This window comes from Leguminivora glycinivorella, chromosome 10 (genome assembly GCF_023078275.1).
Source record: "Leguminivora glycinivorella isolate SPB_JAAS2020 chromosome 10, LegGlyc_1.1, whole genome shotgun sequence".
NCBI lineage: Eukaryota > Metazoa > Arthropoda > Insecta > Lepidoptera > Tortricidae > Leguminivora > Leguminivora glycinivorella.
In genome coordinates, this window is record NC_062980.1 from 5,726,160 (window position 1) to 5,747,790 (window position 21,631).

A 21,631-nucleotide genomic window follows, 5' to 3' on the forward strand; every position below is an offset into this window, starting at 1 on the left:
GCGAAAATATACTTTACGACAATTATTAAAAATTATAATACGTTATGGATTGTAAAAATCGGACATTCATATTAACATTTCAGAACTAATTCAATGTGCTAGTAGCGCCATCTGACCAAAGTTTTGCGTATTAATTTACCCTAAGACCGACGTCTGGTTGGTCACTCTGAGCGACCAAGCGCTCGTACTAGTTCACGGCTCCGCCGCTAGATGTCACTTACCTCCTTAGCGCTAGTGTCGCACGGCATAGCGGCACATTGCGCCAAGCTGCGGCCCTCAGTCGCGCATGCCACACGCTGCCGCATCTAGTTTTCGGACGTGCGCCATTTTTAGGTTATAATTATCACTATTTTAGTACGCAAATATGGAATGGACTAACGAAAAACTACTAAGCTTCATTAACGACTACAGAAAATGCAAAGTACTATGGGATATAAGGAATCCAAACTATAAACACAATGGGAATAAACGTAAAATCCTTATCACGATCGGACAGAAGTATGGAATGGACGAGGGCAGCGTAAGGAAGAAAATAAAGAACTTACGGAGTGCGTTTCACAGGGAACACCATAGATTGATGAATAAGATTAAAGATGACCATGAAAGTGAAGATGTTAGAAAATGGTTTGCGTATGACGCCTTGAAGTTTATACTGGATGTCACGGGGCCTTACATGACTAAAGTAAGTATTATTTTTACTTAAGAAATATTGGTAAGTAGCTACTAACAAGGTACTACCTACTTAGATACTTACCCTACTTTTAAATTGTGTCCCACTTTGTCGCTTGCCTTAAAGACGTTTTGACGGATCATTCGTATAAAACTGCAAGCAAGTCTCGTCCTTATGATAAGCAACAAAGCGATCGAATCACTACCGTAACATAAAAAACCGGCCAAGAGCGTGTCGGGCCACGCTCAGTGTAGGGTTCCGTAGTTTTCCGTATTTTTCTCAAAAACTACTAAACCTATCAAGTTCAAAACAATTTTCCTAGAAAGTCTTTATGAAGTTCTACTTTTGTGTTTTTTTTTTCATATTTTTTAAACATATGGTTTAAAAGTTAGAGGGGGGGGGGACGCAATGAATTTTTTTCCTTTAGGAGCGATTATTTCCGAAAATATTAATATTATCAAAAAACGATCTGAGTAAACCCTTATTAATTTTTAAATACCTATCCAACAATATATCGCACGTTGGGGTTGGCATGAAAAAAAATCAGCCCCACTTTACATGTAGGGGGGTACCTAATAAAACATTTTTTTCCATTTTTTATTTTTGCACTTTGTTGGCGTGATTGATATACATATTGGTACCAAATTTCAGATTTCTAGTGCTAACGGTTACTGAGATTATCCGCGGACGGACGGACGGACGGAAGACGGACGGACGGACGGACGGACGGACGGACGGACGGACTGACGGACAGACAGAAATGGCGAAACTATAAGGGTTCCTAGTTGACTACGGAACCCTAAAAAGGTGACATATAAAATAAAACTTTACTACTATTGTCATAAAGCAGAAAATCAAATATCTCAGAGTCAATTACAAACGATATACATCGGGGTAATTCGGGTGACGTGAGCAGACAAGTGTCAAATTGAATAGAAAAATCCTATGTCATGTCTGAATACTTTTTAAAACTCGTATCTCGACAATAAAAGTCAAAGAGTTTTTTTTATATTTATTTAATGAAGTTTTGTGAGGTAGGTATCCATTATTGCAGAAATTGCAGATTTGTCTAACTTTTTCCTTGTTAAACGGTGAAAGTAAAATGTGCATGATTGTTTTAAATGTACCTAATTACGACGGTAAAATATTAACAAAAATATTTGATTCTTTCTTTTTATTATAAATGGGCTTACTCTTGGCCACAGACTAGCCGAAGGCAAAGACGTGGCCTACGATGGAGTGAGCTCGCCCAGAAGATGCCTGTTCACTCCTGATTTGAAGGTTTAGATTATTTTGAGTAGATACACCTTGTTCGCTAAGATCTTGTAATGTTGACTGCACAAGCTGCAAGCTGACTTCGTGCAGAGTGATTCATTTCATTAGACGTGAACTGGACCAAGCGTACAATAAAATTATGATCAACAGTATCGCTCTCTCTCCAATATATTAAATAGGCTTCAAATAACGTCACAGAAGCTTAATACCTTATTTTTAATAAATAAATAAAAAAGTCAAAAGTTTATCACAATCAACACAAACATCACTATTTCTGTTACACCCTGTTTTAAGTTATATAATAGATATGCACGATATAGACAGTGATTAATGAGGGCATTATGAATAATGACTAGCCAGCAAGGGCCGAGTGATAAATTACATCGAACTGCGCTCAATGTTGTTCAGTTACGCTTCGGAAGCGAGAACGTACGGACACGTCGGGCGTTGACGAGTTTTGTTTTCATTATTTAGTTTCAAATAATAGTTATAACGTTGTTAAAAATACAGTAAAACCGTTGATATTGTGTTTTCTAGTATAGACAGTGATTAATGAGGGCATTATGAATAATGACTAAGCCATACAGCGAGGGCCGAGTGATAAATTACGTTCCATTCCATTGTTCAGTTGCGCTTTGGAAGCGATTACATACGGACGCGTTGACAAGTTTTAATTTTGTTTTCATAATTTAGTTTCAAATAATAGTCATAACGTTGTTCGAACTATAATAAAACCCTTGATATTGTGTTTTCAAATTTAATAGATTATGCTGTAGATATACAATAATAAGGGCATTATGAATAATGACCAGCTATACCGGGCCGAGTGATAAAAGTACACTGTAAAAGCGTATAAAGTTCAGTTGTGCATTGGAAGCGAACACGAACGGACGCATCGAACGCTGTCGCAATTTGATAATTTTACTTAGTTAGATATACACTTTAAACTGTTGATATTGTAAATTTAAGTAATTAATTATGGATGAATCAAAGTTCAACGATATGAATACTCGATTCGACGAAAAAATTACTGAGTTAATGTTACTAAAAGGACAAAATACTCAGTTTTTCACCACCGAAACTTATTCACAGATGATTGAAAAGGGTGAAGTCTTTGAAGGCAAAAATCTCGCATAAAAAACCAGAAGATTATCAGCGATTGCGAAGATACGATGTCATGACTGTTAATGAAATGGAAAAACTAATTGTCCCGGTCAAAGACAATAGAATAAGATACTATGTGAAAAATAGCGAAATATTCCGGATTTTGCATGATACCCATCTGACATTAGGGCATGGTGGAAAAAACCGGATGGAGAAAGAGTTAAATGTGCGCTTTAAAAATATTACTAGAGAGATGATCATCATTTATTTAAACTTATGTGATGGCTGTGAAAAGAAACGCAGCGTTCCAAAAAAAAGACTAATAGCCATTAGTCCCTTTTTTGACCAAACCAAACCAAAAAGTGAAGTAAGTATAATATTAGATACAGAATAAAGAGAGCCGTCTAGTAGCATATTACGGCAACTCATTTGAAAGTGCAATTTTTGATTTGCGAAAGAAAAAGAGATTAATTCACGACAATCACACGCACAATCAAAGCTTGGTGCATATACCTAAGCTAAAACCAAAAAATCTAATTCCACGCAAGCAAAGTCACATGAAAAGTTGGTACAAAATAACAGTTATTGCCGTTCCTTGTTTGAGATTAACGCTCAGGCCTTCGATGTTCGGGAGTCTTGAGAATTGAGACTCTTGAGCTCTCTAGCAAAAAGTGGGCCTATACCCAAAATGCCCAAATCCTTAAAGGCTAAAGCATAATGAGCTTAGATAAAACCCGAGTCTTAAAGGCTCACTCTTCAGAGCTCATTCAAAATTTAGTCCCCAATGTTCCGAACGCGTGTCGAGCTCAAACCTTTGCCACTGAAGTCTTCGAACCTTCGTTTGCGAGTTTACAAACAAACTTTCCAACAAATTGACTACTTACCTAATACTATTTTAAAACGTTTGACTCTTATAAGATTCAACTAGTATAAATTGTCTTTATCTAAATCAGAATATTATATTCAATAGTTACTCAATTAGGTACTAATTTTAATTAATTTTGTAATTATTTTAATAATACTTTTTGTTTACAGAGGGAAGACATAAACTCGGCTGAAGAATCATTTCAAGAAGAGGATTACGACAACGACGAGGAACCTTTTGATATAAGAACTCAATACATTCAACTTCCAGAAGAAACCGATGATTCACCAGAAAGAACCAAGAGCCCTGAAGAACAGAAAGTCTCTGCGGCTACAAGCAAGGAGGAAGACGAATACGATCTTTTTGGTCGCTCTATGACCATGCAATTAAGAAAAATGCCAGAATTAGTAGCATTACATTTAATGCAGAAAATGCAACAGATGGTATTCAACGCGAAGAAACAGCTAATCAAAGCGAAGAACAAGACAAAAGTCAGAGTGCCTCCGCCCGAGACGCACAACAATCTACAAAGCAAGAAGAGAGTTATATCACCGTCTCCTATGCCGCATAAGTCTTCTTCCCAGTCTACTCCTATGTACAAATTTGAAACTATTAGCCCTGATGATACAGGTGCGGAGGACAATACCGATAAATTTTTTTATGAGTATATGATCACTGCAGAAGAAGAAAAACGTGCTTCTCAAGAGCTAGCAAGTGAAAATTTAAAGCAACAGTTGAAACGAAAAGGCTTAAAGTCGATTGACCCTCTAGAAGTGAAACGCAGTAAAGATTAACAATGTTCTCTTTATACTTAATAAACGCCATACTTAGGTATTATAATTAAATACATTTTGTTCAAGAATCTTTTGCTTTGATTATTCTACTTACCAATACCTATGTGGGACGCTTAAGTATTACTTAAATACGTCATTTCCTTGTCAAACAAATTACAAAATATTTTATGTAGGTACATACCTACCTAACCACACTTGCACGCTTCTCTTGTCGGGTATTTGACATATTCAGGAGAGCAGTTTTTATGTGGGTAATCTTGTGGTGTAATTTTTAGTTGGTAGGTATTAAGCTTTAAGATGAAATCAAAAAATCAAAACACAATCTAATAATTTTAAAAGTTGGTGAGCCATGTTGGTCAATTAAAGTACCTAAACACTTCTTATACAGTCTATATTTTAATTTACTGTTCTCGTACAAGAACCACTCTGTATACGTAGTTACATACCTACTAGGTTGTTCAGGATGAGAAGTTTAGAACGTGTACTGAGATAATTTTCCTCTGTGTCAACTGCTAAAGTACATGCCCATTTTATTCATAAATACTCCAGGCAAGGAATGAATCTACTAAATAATTATTTCCCTTTAAATTACTAGGGAATAAGGTAACCATGCTACGGTAAACATAATAAATTAAGGTTAATTGTAAAGCTAATTGAGTTTGCTCTCGTTTTTGATATTAGTAGGCAAATATTTTGCTAATGTGGTGTAGGTACTTACATAAAATATGAATGTTTGTAGTAAAACATGGTAAAGCAATAAATGCTCTAACTGTAACTAGAGACCTGAAGTGAAAATGAAGAGACTAGACGAAAAAAGAAAAACGTTAACAATACAAGTTGCACGCCAAACGCTTAGAGAAGAAATAAAAATCACAACGCACATGCAAGCTTCAAAACAGTTATTTTATTTAGGTATCTACTTAGCTGAGATATCAAGTGAGGTCCTTCGCTATGGGCTTCATTTAAAAAGTGATATTTTGAAATTAATATCTATTAATATTAGTTATTACTAGATTCAAAAGTATGCGGGATGCGGAACAACAGAAGGCCCAATATCCTCTTAGTCAATTTTTACTTATTGCCGAGGAGGTTCACAAATGTGGACCGTCTGTTCAAATCACGCTCTTAAGGACACCCTACACTACGCGATTACAATTTCGTTCAGTAATTACAAACAGAACCACAACGCGCTCATTACAGTCAACATGTCTACGTGTAAATTAATTATATTTATATTAATTTTCCACTTCAGTTTCGGAGATAAAATAGTTGTCAATAAATGTTGTCCGTTCGACGAGTATGTAGGTTTCAAGAAACATTGTAAGAATGATACGGGGGCTTACAATTTTAGAAATTACAAATTTGAAAATGTTATTGTGTACAACAAGGACTTACAGGAGACTAACAAGAAGGTGTTTGATGTGTTCACGTTGGTGCCGTCGAAATCGCGGGATTTTAGTATGATTACAGCTTTTGATATGTCCAGGAAGTTCAACAATTACTTGATGGAGGTAAGATTATTCACTTTTAAATTAATTTTCAGTACATACAGGGTGGGGCCTGTAACAAAAGCAAAAAATTAAACTGTAGGCTGTACTCCTTAAACTGACCAACATTTCTTCAGCGACTTTTAAAAATTATGAAGTCTTTAATTTTCTTATTTTTCATACAAAATAAATATTAGCTTCAATGGACGCCATTATTGTTGTCATTGACGTTGTCAGTCACACTTTAGACTTAACAGAATTCGCAATACATTACCTCTTAGGAAAAACTTTCAAGGGTGATAAATAACAAAATACAAGTTATTTTTAAAAGTCGCTGAACAAATGTTGGTCTGTGTAAGGAGTACAGCCTACAGTTTAATTTTTTGCTTTTGTTACAGGCCCCACCCGGTATAGTGCTTTTTACGCGCACTATTGCGCAAAGTGGTTCATTTTTGAGTCTCACGGCGTTCGAATTCAGAAAATTGTCACTGAAAATAATAGGCAATTCACCGTTTTCAACCGGTATTTTAGTGACAGTGAGACTCAAAAATCGGCCCCCAGGTCGAGGGCCATCTGTACTGACAAACGTACGATACACATCATACACATGCTAAAAGAAAATTCGTAACTCGTGTCGATATAAAAGATACGTTTTCGGTTGTGTTTTAATTTATTGCCATCAGTTTCGAACTTCCTCTTTTCCGCACTTGTATCGTAATGTAAGTAGGTAAGTATCTACTATTGTAACTGGAGTTTCAATATTATAATCAGAATACATAGATTATTTATTCATTTATACCATTTTACCAAAACCTATCGTAAACGTTTGTGCATTTGGCTACGTAAACTGTTGTGCTGAAAAGAATGAAATACAGGATGCTTATTTTCAGTCACCTGCAATAATTTAAGAAGTGAATATAAGACATAGGTTTAAGGGGTGAATCTGAATATACCTATAGGTCATACTTAGACATAAATTTTTAAAGGGACCAAACTCGAAATAACAAAAAAATGCGTCATAAAGTTGCCTATTGCTTAACCTTGACGTTTTCTTAGGGTATTTCTTATTGTTTCACGTAGGTATTCTTAATTCATGTCATTGTAAAAGTTTCTAAAGATATGTAAGTTTTGTATGTATTACCTATCTATATACCAATATTCACTAAAGTTCAATAAACGACCGCAAAATTGTAACAAAAATCCGCTGTTTCATAGAAAACGTTGAGTGTGATTCACCAAAATATACGAAAAATCACATTTATTTCCATGATTAAGCAATAAGACCGCCTGTTGTTACCTCTGTTTAATTGTATTACTTGTAAACTATGTGAGGTGTGCAAAGAGTAATTGTATTGTAATTTCAGATTTACCTAAAAGTGATTCAGATTTACCTACTTATTCATCACTCAGAGTATGGTCAAACGTAAAAAAGCACCCTGTATAAATAAATATGTTAGGTGCATATCATATATGTATGGTTATAACAGTTTAGTTGAAAAGGTAAGTCCATTTACACATTATCCGATCCGATATCGGATGTCGGAAAGATTTCAATGGAAAAATCCAAGATGGCGCCTGTAATGCATTGTATTTGTCCTACCACGGTCCTACACACGATATCGGATCGGATAATGTGAAAACGCACTAAGATGACCAATGAAACCGTTCTTTCGTCGGGCATCAACAGCATTACGGCGATTCTGAAAGAGAGGAGACTGCGTTCCTAGGCCATGTACACCGCATGGATTCCGGTTACCACGCCAAGTGCTGTTGTGTCAGATAGAACACATAAAGAGACCTGTGGGGCGCCCTTGTTAAGATTTAGACTCCTGTAAACAAGCGCGACATGGAAGCTGTTGACTTGACTGGGATATGCTGCGCTGAGACCCGAGTGGTGTACAGATGTAGTTCGAAAAGGGTTTCCTTCGTATTTTTCCGGAAACGTTCGTATTTGTCATGCTAGTTCAGTCAATGTCAGTACATTGTGTAGTGAGACTGACTTGTAGTGAGTCTGTAGAGACTAGAGACCTATGTTTGGGAGTGAAGAAAACGACGCAATGTGGCTTGAAATCCTTAAACATGGGAGACATAAGCGTCGTTGAGCCGATGACCTAGTGTCTTCAGAGACTCAACAATCAACATGATCATATATGCGACATGCCGCAAGAAATTTTGAGCAACGATAGGCTTGTAGCTCAGAGCTAAAATACTCGTCGACACAATCGCTCCTACACAATGTTGCAAAAATCATCCATCAGGGATGCAGTGTCCAATGATGATAAGATAACAGTTTACAGAGAACTTGTCTGTTGGGTAATCCTAAATATGACGTTTTAATACGGACAAATGCGGTGTAAGTTATAAATAGTTTTTAATACTTAATATCAGTCATGCCTCAATTAGCAACATAGCAATTATTTTTCTATTGCTATTGCCGGCAGAGTATACCTTTATTTTCGTCATATTCCAACTAAACTATTAATACCTACCTATTTCATTACAAAATGTTATTTGCTTAGTCCATTCCTGTAACAGCATCCCGCCTAAAGCAAACAACTTGAAGCTTCTATGATTCAATAATATTATGAGTCAAAATAACAAAGGATTTATAATTGTTGTTAAAGTATAATCGAATCATTCTTGGTATAAACATCCTGTGTTTACCGCAAGGAACGCTAGTTATGATGACGCATTTCTTAATAATTAGGCACTTATTTATAATTCAAGTTAATAGTATTACCACTATTAGATACCAAGGACCATATAATACGGGGCAGACAAAGCCCATAAAAATAAGCGTAGCCCTGAAATGTATGGGCCTTTTAGGCTTAAAACTAGATATTGGCGCTGTTCGCAGCCTGGAAGTGGCCAAAATCATATTTTCCCCAAATATTTTTGCGTGGATTTATTTTTTATAAGAAGAAATGACATGCTTCTTTATTTTAATATCATAATATCACGTCAATACGGACAACAAAAACACACACACTTTCCCATTTGGCATCATCAGTGTAGGTACGATTTTTAGTATGGAGACTGACAGTATTATTATGATGACGTGTGTGTGTCAGTTTGTTTGTCCGTCATTCACGGCAAAACGGCGCTCAGTAGGTGGCGCTAGTTGAAAAAAGAGGCACGATTCTTAGTATGGAGACTGCGAGCGAATCGCGGAGAAAAGCTAGTCCTAATATTATAAATAATCCTTAGTATTACTAAAGAATTAAGGATTTAGGGAATCAATAATTTTCCTGGAAGAAAGAATAATGATTTCTGACGAAATTATTCTAGGCCGTTTTCACCAGAGAAAAGGTGAATACATTATCCATTCTATAATATGAATAATAATAATAACTCAGTAGCTGAATGCAAGATTAATTCGTCTAATATTGTGCCATTTATACCTAACGATTTTGATGACATTTGTTATGTGGGAGTCTTAGGAGACAAAATATTGTTCTAGTTCATTTTCATTGTGTGTCTGTGTTCATCCGTATCATTTCTGGTTTTTTGAATTTTTCATCAAAGCTTGGTCTCCCAGATACCTATTGATATGTTTTATCCATCAGGATGGAACGGTCATGCAGGAGCTACCCAACTCCTACAACAGGTTCAAGCCGATCGCAAACGACATGTTCTGTATCGACATCGCCCTGCCGAATGGAAGAACTATCCATGAGCCACAGTTCAGGATATGGACCATCCCCACTCCGGTGCCGGAAGACGAATTTGTGTCGAACAGCGCCTTTCTTGTTACTGGTGAGTAAAGCGTATCGAAAATAACATTTAAGTTTAACTTGTTTATCGGAAAAAAGGAATATCGCATCACAAGACGGACTCCACAGTTCCATAATACTTAAGTAGATTCTAATTTATCAATTTGATAAGATTTATCACTGGTTTTGACACTACATGGATAACGTGCGTGGCGGACGATACGAAACTGTCTTTGTTGCATCAAAACAAAACGGAAGAGCGATTTAGAGATAATTACGATGAGCTACAGAGCGTCAGCCATCAACGATTGTTCTCTTGGCTACGGGCACAGAACTGACTTGAGGAGTAGGTACAGTCAGAGTACAGCGTATATTAGAATTCCAACCCAAATGGTAACTAGGCTATATTGGAATTAGTCCGCTTTCTTCACGATGTCTTCCTTCACCAAAAAGCGACTGGCAAATTATTATCAAACGACATTTCGCACATAAATTCCGGGGGATTCGAACCCGCGACTTCCGGATTGAAAGTCGCACGCTCTTACCGCTAGGCCACCGGGGGGCTACAAGTTACAAATGTTACAATTTACAAGTGGTTGTCACTGTCTAATATGGTAAGTTGGAAAGAGACTTCCGCTTTTAACTAGTAACTTTCAGCTTTAAGAAATGGGCCACAGCTCTTTCTACAAGGAAATGACCCCGTGAATTCCTTAGATAAGATAGCGTTTGCACGCCAAAACGTCCCGCTTTGTCGATTGCTATAAAGCCGCTTTGTCAGTTTATTCATATAAAGATACAAGTAAATCTCGCCTTACTGGTAACCGACAAAGTGAGACTTTTTACTAAACACACTCTACTTCTATGTATATAAATATGTATTTATCTATTTAAGTATGCATACCGTCGCTTAGCACCCATAGTACAAGTTTTGCTTTGGGGCTAAGTTGATCTGTGTAACATGTCCCCAATATTTATTTTATGTATTTACATATGTAGATCAACACGGGAAGCATGGTCGCGCGATAGACGATAAAATAGCAGGCCGTCCCTATCGCACTATTTGTAAGTGCGCACGCAAAATAGCAGACCGTCCCTATGGACGGCCTGCTATTTTATCGTCTATCGCGCGACCATGCTTCCCGTGCAGTGTGGCATTTCTTACTTGTAGTACTAGCATACCTAAATATGATAACATCCAACTTTTTCACCAGGTTTCCTCGTATCCAGCGTGTTCTGATCCTGGTCCTCGTGGTGTACTGCCTGCTGCCAGAACTACGGAACCTGTGCGGCAAGATCCTCATGGCTTACGTGGCCTGTCTGCTCGCCACCTTCCTTCTGTTCGCGATGCTGGACTTCATCAGTATGGCTGATCAGAATACGGAGATTATCTGTCTTATATTTAGTAAGTACTATTTATTTAATGGTCTAATAGTACTTACCGTATAATTAATAACCTAGCAACAAAATTAAAATTTTGAAAAAAAAAACCAACATAGTGGGTTTTTTTTTTTTCATGAAACATGGCTAAAAATACTAAATCGGTTCATTCGAACGGGAGCCAAAATGCCACAGACACACACAGACAGACGGACAGACACGTCAAACTTATGTAATACCGTCGTTTTTGCGTCGGGGGTTAAAAACAGTCGATCAGTCTATTAGTCGCATCGTCACATGCTGTCTAAATCAGTCTTACTCGTAACATGTACTTATCTTGTGCGACCACTGAGCGACTGTTTTACCCTGTTAAATCAAACACAAAATTAACATTTTGAAAAACCCCCGACCGCGACATAGTGGACCGATTTTTATGAAACAAAAAAAAAAACTAAATCGAAATCGGTTCATCCGTTCGGGAGCTACGATGCCACAGACAGACACACACACAGACAGACAGACACGTCAAACTTATAACACCCCGTCGTTTTTGCGTCGGGGGTTAAAAACCACCAAAATGTCACGTCCCACTTTGTCGCTTACCATAAAGACGGCATTTAATTGCTTTTGTATGTAAAGCGGCTTTATAGCAATCGACTAAGTGGGACGTTTTACTAAACACACTCGCGTGTTGTATTGTACATTGTAGTTAATGTGAACTTAGCTTAAATTACATGTTTTCTGCTTTCAGCGTTCCTGATTCATTATTTCTGCTTAGCATGTTTTTGTTGGATGAACGTCATGTCTATTGATATCTGGTGGACATTCAGGTAAGACACAAAAAAAACATTTAGTGTATTTTCGTTTAGATTAGATTTTAATTTAATTTTAAGTTGTTTTATTATTTTAGAGTTAACTTATTATTTATTTGTTATTTAAGTTTTATTACCTATTATTATGTCTAGAAACTTCTAGAATAAATTCTAAATATTCAATAAAAAAAATTATTGATCTTAAAAGTTTTGCTGGGTGATGTTTCTACCGAAACTTTATAAAAATAGGTGCATAGTATAACTAGTATAAGGCTATTATTTGTCGGTTAAATCATATTAACACACTAGCATTTCGTCACTACTTTAAAAAAATCTCGTATCTCTCGCTGTTCCACAAAGTTAAAACGCAGTAAGTCTATATGCATTCGATACATACTTACTACAATTTTCTTTTCATTGACAGACGAAGATACAAGTTTTTTAAAAGTAGTGACGATTTGCCAACGAATTCGTTTGCCTAGATTTATTAGTGTGAATGTAAATGAAATGAATTGCCGGCAATCCATACAAATTATTGACAACATTTTTCCTTACAGAGGCTACGCTAAAGCTCGTCCTATCCACCGACGAGGAGAGACGTTCAAGTTCCTTATGTATTGCTTATACGCATTTGGCATGCCTCTAATATTAACTATTGGGATGGGAGTCATAGACAGAATGGATTTGAGGCATATCCCCTGGTTCATCAAACCTGACATTAATGGGACAGGATGCTTTTTAGAAGGTAAGTGTTTCTGTCGCGTGTCTAAAGTAACAGTAGTTAATCTAATGTAGGTACTGTCTGTAAGATTTGGCATGCCTGTAATATTGACTATTGGCATGGGAGTCAGAGAGAATGGATTTGAGGCAAATGCCCTGACATTAATGGGACAGGATGCTTTTTGGAAGGTACGTTTTTAGGGTTCCGTACCTCAAAGAGGAAAAACGGAACCCTTATAGGATCACTCGCGTGTCTGTCTGTCCCTCTGTCACAGCCGATTTCTCCGAAACTACTGGACCGATTAACTTGAAATTTGGCACACGTATGTAAACCTGTGGCCCAAAGACGGACATGTAATTTAATTAAATGAAATTTAATCACAGGGGTCACTTTTGGGGGGTAAAATTGAAAATTAAAAATCAAAGTTATTAAAACTATATTGTGTTACATATCAAATGAAAGAGCATTTTATCAGCATCTGAAATATATTTTTTTTATATTTTTTGTTTTGGTAATTTAGAAGTAATTTAAGAAAATAAGCAAAAAATGACCATTCCCCCCTTATCTCCGAAACTACTTAGCGTAAAATTTTCAAAAAAATACACGAGATAGCCCTCTCCCTGTAGATTACAGGAAAACCTATTAGAAATCTACAGTCAAGCGTAAGTCGGACTTAAGAGAAAAAAACTCAGATTACGAATTTCACTCACTGCCGCTGCAAGTAGTTACTAAACGTCTTAAAATTGTGTAAGCGAGTTGGACAGGTATAAAGAAATTCATTTCTGTCTTTTTCCTTTTAGAACTTGTTCAATTTTTTTTTCATTTGTACAAAATGACTTAAGTTCCTACTAAAAAGGAGGCGCTTAAGACTGTTTATAAATTGACTGAGCAAAATTTTATTCAAATCGGTCCAAAAAAGGTGTCTGTTGACGAAAACATAGAATTTGTGCCACCGAAAGCCCAAATCTGAAGTCCATTTTGCTCTATCTCTTATCGTTTCCGAGATATATACGTAAAGTCTTGAAAGTGCGAAACGTTAACTTTGCCATCATAGTCGTTCAGGCGCTCATGAGTTCTTTGTATGGAAAAGTCGAAAACCGACTCGCACTTGACCAATGTTCATAGAACGTTGTGGTTTTTTTTTATTAGCAAAAATGACTTAAGCGCCTTCAGAAGTGCAGGTGCTTAAGACCGTTTGTAAGTTAAACTTAGCCGTGATGGCTCAACGAAGAAAGAAGATTTCAATATCCTACTTATACATATTTCATTAATTTAACTATACAGTTTTTATTACTCAAGCCAAGCGTTACGTTAGCTATTGCTATTGATAGGAAAACTTGTGTATAAAGCTTGAAACAAATTATGGAACGCGTCTGACGGACGCGGCTGACGACCGTGATTGATAAGCCGATGGCTTGCGTGGGCGACGGTCGCGCGATGGTCGCGCGACGGCGATGCGACGCATACGAAATCAAACCTTATCGATATGGAAGTAGACGATGCGATTAGACGTGAAGGCGACGGTCGCGCGACCGTCGCCCACGCAAGACACGGCGTAAGTGTGCACAGTCTTAAAACATTCAGCGCCTCAGATTGCGGTAGGACATGGTCGGATGATGATCCGATTCATCCGAACGCTCAAGGCCACGTCCACGGTTTATGTCCAATAGTTTGCACAATTCAGTGTCATATTCATTATCTACATAGATCGCGGCAGTGGACGGCGTTCGTCGCGTTTTTAGGCACCGGCCACATCAGAGCGTCGCGTGTCTCGGGGCGCGCAACGGACGTCGGCGCCACGCCACCTGAGTGTAATTCAAAAAGCGTCTCCTCGGTACATTTTGTATAGGAAGGACGTAAGGCGCGCCGCGCCACGCCACCTGGGTCGCGTCTTACGTCCTTCCTATACAAAATGTACCTACTGAGGAGACGTTTTTTGAATTACACCAGGGGCGGCTCACTCGGCGATTCTATCGCCTCGCTACAAGTACATGCGGGCGGCCGCGAGTTCGCGGCCTAATCAGGGGTGGCGCGCGTTCTCCGGAACGCACGTTCGCACTTTCTAATGTTACTTTACGGCGCGAGTTTTTTTTAAGGTTCATATGCGATGTCCGCGTGTGGAATGGCTAGTAATGCTTAGGTAAATAGATATCATGAAGAAAATAAATACCATAGGACACTTTACACAGATCTACTATTGATTAAGTTCCTCGAAAAGATTCAATAAGGCTTGTGATGTTAGAACTTAAACAAAAATATATAAATACTATAAATATACCTAGAAATTATCCAAGACTTGAATATAATAGTGTAACGTTTTATCTAAGTATTAATTCGTTTTAAGGCATAGGCAACCCTATCGCCAGGCGCCGCGCACGTGCGGCACGTTTCTATGTTAGAATTTTGTAGGTATTTAAAAAGGCGGCATGTGGTGAACATCAAAGCAGTGGGCCTTCTGTACTTGTACTATTATATATTCTGTGATTACACTGAGGCGGCGTGGCGCGGACGTCCGTTGCGCGCCCCGAGACACGCGACGCTCTGGTGTGGCCAGTCACTTAGGTGATTATTGTATATCGATGGACTATCGCATCGTTCTAAACTACCGCGCAGCAGCGCGAACTGAATTAAACTTATGTTGGTTGCAATAAGAGGTAGATTTGTTTAAAAATATGCACACTTGCCACCTGCGGTAATAAAATTTTATGGCTTGCGCGATGATCACATTTATTAATGTCATAACCGCCAATTACTTGCATTTGAAATTGAACTTTAATTACTAAGAAATAACGTTGTTTTTGTAAAAAAATGAAAGTAGTTTTTAGGGTTCCGTAGTCAACTAGGAACCCTTATAGTTTCGCCATGTCTGTCTGTCCGTCCGTCCGTCCGTCCGTCCGTCCGCGGATAATCTCAGTAACCGTAAGCACTAGAAAGCTGAAATTTGGTACCAATATGTATATCAATCACGCCAACAAAGTGCAAAAATAAAAAATGGAAAAAAATGTTTTATTAGGGTACCCCCCCTACATGTAAAGTGGGGGCTGATATTTTTTTTCATTCCAACCCCAACGTGTGATATATTGTTGGATAGGTATTTAAAAATGAATAAGGGTTTACTAAGATAGTTTTTTGATAATATTAATATTTTCGGAAATAATCGCTCCTAAAGGAAAAAAAGTGCGTCCCCCCCCTCTAACTTTTGAACCATATGTTTAAAAAATATGAAAAAAATCACAAAAGTAGAACTTTATAAAGACTTTCTAGGAAAATTGTTTTGAACTTAATAGGTTAAGTAGTTTTTGAGAAAAATACGGAAAACTACGGAACCCTACACTGAGCGTGGCCCGACACGCTCTTGGCCGGTTTTTTTTTATGATATCCGTGTAAGATCATATACCTTTAGAAAGAATGGATGGAATGGGCTTGAGGTATATAGCCCTAGTTCATTAAGCCTTAGTGCGTTTTCACATTATCCGATCCGATATCGGATGTCGCAAAGATTTTAAAGGCAAAAATCAAAGATGGCGGCTTAAATATAATAATAAATACAGAGAAAATTTATTAAGTTTTTATGTTTTAAATTAAGTACTCCTTATAACTCATCTCAGTATGTTAGCGTATGCAAAAAACACCATATGTTGCCTTTGTATCACCGTCGGGAAATCGCTGACACTATTTATTTCCTAAAAATCACTAGCGGCAGCGTTGATTGCCGTGATCTGCTTGGTAGTATTATGTTCAACAGTTTCAACACTCCCAATAGGGTTAAAAGGTACAATCCACCTATTTCGATTCCCTTTGCGTCCTCGAACTACAGATGTAACAGTTTCCTCGTTCTGATATTGATGTATTTAATGCAAATACCCAGGCTATACGGCGTAATTTAACTCTTAAATTCTTTATGTGAGCTTGCCTTTTAATTTCTATTTTTTTGTTTTCTCTTCTATTTCGTATGTTTGATGACTTTTCTTCCTTTTAATCTTCCCGGTTTTTTCTTTTGTTTCGCATCTGTATTAACATTAGATTTATGTACTTGTCTAGTCTAAGCATATTTGTATACCTACTTGTAATACCTAATACCTAGTGAAGTTAATTTCTATAAGATTTCTATCTGTGAGAACCTGTAATTGGCCTCCTGTTTCTATTGTTTCTGTTAACATGTTTCATGTGCTGTTGGTTTTCCAATAAATAAATAATAAATAATAATAATAAATGTATAGGATATCGGTCCTACATCCGATATCGGATCGGATAATGTGAAAACGCACTTATATTAAATGAAGGTAAGTTTTTTTATTATATGGGTTTAATTCATTTTAAGGAACAACAAATTGAGTAAATAATCTAACAGCCGCCGGAAGTCGATGGTCAAATTAGTACAATAGTTAATCTTATCGATAAATTGTTAGCACCGGGAAAATCGAATAATTTTGCGGTTAAGTAGAGGATGTTTTTAAATTAATTCAATGTTCTCGGGATTTTGCCGGATGTTCAGGTTTTGATAATGTCAAATGTGAACTAGCTGTGTTCTACGACTTCGTTTGCATGGATTTATTTCGCAACATTAATTTAATTCCCCATCCCATATGAATGAATTTAGAATATTTATACCCACGTATAGGCAGGTACTTACTTTTACGTGTATACAAACTTTCATCCCCCTTTTAACCCTTTTAGGGGACGAATTCTCAAAAATCCTGAAGCCATTATTCAATTACTCTTAAACTAAACCATCATCTTTTCAAGAAGTTCCATGTTCCTACCTAGCCTAAACTTGTACCTCGTACAAACTTTCATCCCCGTTTTAACCCCCTCAGGGGATGACTAAAACATCAAGAGCATCATCAAACTTGTGCAAGGGTGACAGAGCAATATAATTCTAAAATTCGAATTTTGACTACTATTTTCAGGTAGCGGCAAATTCATGTACCTCTATGTGCCGATGTTGGTCATAATTGTCATGAATTGGGTCCTGTTCCTCATGACCTCGTTCAATATCTGGCGCCTCAGCCGCGGCACTGCTGTGCTCGACTCACCTGCTGCTGGGAACCCCTCTGCTCATAGAACACATCGTCACAGGTTAGTTTATCTCACGGCTGTATGCCCAAAGAGCCAAACCACCCAAGTTTCAGTGCCACTCTTAGAAAGGAGAAAGGAGAAGAAAACAAAACGTTGACAAAGCAGAGGTATATAGAGGTGGCTAGCCCATCACCTACAACAAAATTCAACCCAAACCCTAGTGTCGTTCTCTATGACACCAAAGGGAGGAAAACGGGTGGAGTAATTCTTAACCCATCATTACGTGATGGACTGATGGCACATAATTACACAAATTACTTATTCATTCTATGGAAATTCAAGATGCTTATTTATTATATGGAAATATTGGAAATTAAAGATGCTCTTCCTGTAAGAGTTTTGAACATTCAGCTCTTTAAATTGTTTTAATGTAAATTCACGTACCCACATTTCATCAATCTTTGTATGTTATTGACTCTGTGTCTATGTTTCTTTTATATACAACTAGCTTTTGCTCGCGGCTTCGCTCGCGTTAGAAAGAGACAAAAAGTAGCCTTTGTCACTTTCCATCCCTTCAATTATCTCCACTTAAAAAATCACGTTAAATTCGTCGCTCCGTTTTGCCCTGAAAGACGGACAACCAAACAGACACACATACTTTCCCATTTATAATATTAGTATGGACATATGTATATGTATGTATATGTATGTGGATATATAATACATCAAACATCAACTTACCAGCCATATATTCTCTCAGATTCATGCTGTACCTGAAGCTCTCCGTGATCATGGGCGTCAGTTGGGTGCTGGAAGTCCTCAGTGCCCTGTCTCCAGAATACCGTGCTTGGTACCTCAGCGACGCTTACAACCTCCTCATGGGCTTCTTCATCTTCCTTATATTCGTCTGCAAGAAGAAGATCATTAAGAAACTTGAGAAGAGGTAGGTTATCGTTTGTCCAAAACTGATGCATTTAAAGCACTTCAATACCTGGCGCTCTAGTTGGTATAGATAGATATCTACGAGCGTTTCGTTTCGTGAGCGTTTGTGCCATTCGGCTACGTACCCTGGTACAGTCAACCAATTGGAACCCTAGGCCACTGTAGAACTATGTCATAGTGACGTTATAAATCAGATTTTAAGAACTCTCTTACTGCTTGTCATTTTGATATGGTTGTAGAGTGGCCTAGGGTTCCAATTGGTTGACTACCTCAGCGACGCCTACAATCTGCTAATGGGTTTCTTCATTTTTCTCATACTTGTCTGTAAATAGAAGATCTGTTATTTTTTGTCCAAAACTGTTGCATTTAAAGCACTGGGTCTGCCTTTAGGTAATAAATACCTAACTTCGAATAATAAATACCACTGTTATACATTGAAGTTGTTGAACCTCAGTAACTAGTTGACAATATTGTATCGAAAATAGGTGTAATAAATGGAATTGCAGAATACTTAAGTAGGATTTCTTGTAAAATTGATACAGCTAAGCAATAAATGTTTACATATTATTGTGGTTAGTGGTAACAACACAGGAAACTTCAGCCCTTATTATCATTATCCCTTTAACATGCGTTATGTACTTGGTATAAGACAAATATGTAGTAACAAAGAATCTGAGTCATTCATACACCGTTTTTGATGCATTTTCCTCAACCATAGGTGACCCCTTTATTTACTTATTAATGAGAATAAGTAATTTATTTCCTCTTATTTTCCGTGTTTAGTTTTGTTATAAATTATTTGTATTCTGAGAAATATAAAATTATTAATTCTTAAATGAGACAAATGTCCAAATCGACCAACTATAATTAATTGCTCAAAACATACGTAACGCGTAGTTTTGTCGTCAAATCACGTCACCCGAACTATTTATATTTCTTGTTAGTAAATATGTCAGCTCCTCGCCCTTTTTAGGTACCTCCCTATGTTTCAATGGCTAAGTATGATGAGGACAATATAGCTACTCCAATTTAACGAATAACGAAAATACCATTAGTCTATATAGGTATATATCAATTGCATATTTAAGTAGGTATATGACGAAGAAAAAAATCACGTTATGTTCATCTTGTTGGGAAAATGTTCATAAGAAGAATAGGTAGGTCTTAGTTATCCACATCGAACAGCAATCTTTGTTTGAAACTTTGATTAAAGTAAAATACCGCTATTTTACTTTAATCAGAGGTTTGAAATTAAATCCATACTAATATTAATATAAATGGGAAAGATGTGTGTGTCTGTTTGTTTGTCCGCCATGACGGCAAACTGGAGCGACGAATTGAAGTGATTTTTTAAGTGAAGACAGTTGAACGGATGGAGGGTGACTTAGAATACTTATTGTCTCTTTCTAACCCCCCCCTTCCCTAAAATGAAGGGTGGAAGTTTGTATGGATTATTCGGCAATTTTCGAATTTAACTCGAGCGAAGCCGCGGGGAAAATCTAGTATTGATTTTTTTTTTCAGACTATGTTCCACACGCACGCAATGGTCTCCGATCTTCACCAAGAGCCGTTCCACCAGCGTGTCTTCCGATTCCTCAGACAGCCAGGACACAACTTCACAGATCTGCTCGAGCCCTTCTGGGGCTAGTTATTATAAAGCGTAAAAACCGTTGGGGTGTATTTGAAGCTGGCTTTGAGGCTTCGATATGTTGTGTTATAGCACAGAATATAAATAATAGTACTAGTACAGAAGGCTCACTCCTTTGATGTTCACAAAATGCCGCCATTCTTTCTTATCTACGTTAACAAACGGACCGCACGCGAGCAGCCGACACTAGAATATTATTGCGCCGAAGGTTGTCACCATTGAATGGGCCGCGAACTCGCGGCCGCCGACATGTACCTACCTTCTTGTAGCGCGGCGATAGAATATAATATAATAGAATATGTTTAATTGTATTAATTGTACCTCGTCATAATCATTATTCGTTTACTATTTACAATTACCGAGATCAAAAAAATTGCCAACAGTATTTTAAAATTATAGAATCGCAGAGTGAGCCGCCCTAGTTATAGGATTTATCAGAATCATTTATATATCCGACAAGGCACGCTGCCTCACCATAAATGATTGTCCTACTAAGTATGTCGCGAGTGCTCTCTATGTGGACACCTTCATATATTCCAATTTGCCGACCACCTTTCACATTAACTGTCTGTCTCTACAACTTTAGTGTGACTGGAAATATGGCCTAGTAGGTACTATAAATATTAGATAGGTTTATCATTGTCTAAGAAAATGTGTTCACCAAATCGAAGAGTATTAAAAATGCATTTAATTAGTTCATAATTCATTAATTAAATGTTCCCATTTAGATTTAATTCTGCTCTCTATATGTACAGATATATTGTTTTACAGAATAGTTACAAATAATAAGAGAAATAAAATATTTTATCGCCTAATTTTTAAGACTTTAAATAATATGTATGCCTAATCTCAAATTAAATTGAATGCCTTCCTGAGTAGATTATTTACCTATCTAGGAACGTAGTATATAAAATTGATATAAGTTCCGTGTATTCGATGTTCGGTAATGATTCGGTGTTCGATGCTGTAGTACAGTACCTACCCAATTGTAGTTAGTATTTTACAGCTAGATACGTACCTATTTAAGGCATTAAGGTAAGAAAAAACCAAAGAGAGATTATTAAAGTTAATTAATATTCAATGTTCAAATAAAATCAGTATAGAGACTACATTATAAGGTCTATGATATACACACTATAAGGACGACTATAGATCATAATAATAATTTATGTTTTAGCTACCTACACATTGGGTTTTCCCGCAC

General features: G+C 37.1%; 2 protein-coding genes across 4 annotated transcripts; both read left to right on the forward strand.

Annotated features, from left to right (window-relative positions):
• The first annotated feature begins 265 nt into the window (after nucleotides 1-265).
• On the forward strand, nucleotides 266-4,776 carry LOC125230123. Of its 3 annotated transcripts, none has more exons than XM_048135155.1 (2): nucleotides 266-682; nucleotides 4,085-4,776. In XM_048135155.1, the coding sequence occupies exons 1-2, from the start codon at nucleotides 365-367 to the stop codon at nucleotides 4,706-4,708; spliced, it is 942 nt and encodes a 313-aa protein (XP_047991112.1). In that variant the 5' UTR covers nucleotides 266-364; the 3' UTR covers nucleotides 4,709-4,776. The 3 variants fall into 3 exon arrangements, with proteins under 3 accessions (XP_047991112.1, XP_047991113.1, XP_047991114.1); XM_048135156.1 differs by lacking the exon at nucleotides 266-682 and adding an exon at nucleotides 2,587-3,416; XM_048135157.1 differs by lacking the exon at nucleotides 266-682 and adding an exon at nucleotides 2,588-3,275.
• Nucleotides 4,777-6,082: 1,306 nt separating this feature from the next.
• On the forward strand, nucleotides 6,083-20,532 carry LOC125230121 (G-protein coupled receptor Mth2-like). The gene is made up of 8 exons (XM_048135152.1): nucleotides 6,083-6,219; nucleotides 9,762-9,951; nucleotides 11,120-11,310; nucleotides 12,037-12,115; nucleotides 12,655-12,842; nucleotides 17,729-17,897; nucleotides 18,598-18,780; nucleotides 20,302-20,532. The coding sequence occupies exons 2-8, from the start codon at nucleotides 9,887-9,889 to the stop codon at nucleotides 20,441-20,443; spliced, it is 1,017 nt and encodes a 338-aa protein (XP_047991109.1). The 5' UTR covers nucleotides 6,083-6,219; nucleotides 9,762-9,886; the 3' UTR covers nucleotides 20,444-20,532.
• Nucleotides 20,533-21,631: the final 1,099 nt, after the last annotated feature.

What these genes read in the sequence shown, in the direction of transcription:
- LOC125230123 (XM_048135155.1), top strand. Translation starts at nt 365, where the DNA reads ATGGAATGGACTAACGAAAAACTACTAAGCTTCATTAACGACTACAGA. An exon ending in CGGGGCCTTACATGACTAAA is followed by an intron (nt 683 to 4,084) that starts GTAAGTATTATT and finishes TTTTGTTTACAG; the next exon opens with AGGGAAGACATAAACTCGGC.
- LOC125230121 (XM_048135152.1), top strand. Translation starts at nt 9,887, where the DNA reads ATGGACCATCCCCACTCCGGTGCCGGAAGACGAATTTGTGTCGAACAG. An exon ending in CATAGAACACATCGTCACAG is followed by an intron (nt 17,898 to 18,597) that starts GTTAGTTTATCT and finishes ATATTCTCTCAG; the next exon opens with ATTCATGCTGTACCTGAAGC. An exon ending in ATTAAGAAACTTGAGAAGAG is followed by an intron (nt 18,781 to 20,301) that starts GTAGGTTATCGT and finishes TTTTTTTTTCAG; the next exon opens with ACTATGTTCCACACGCACGC.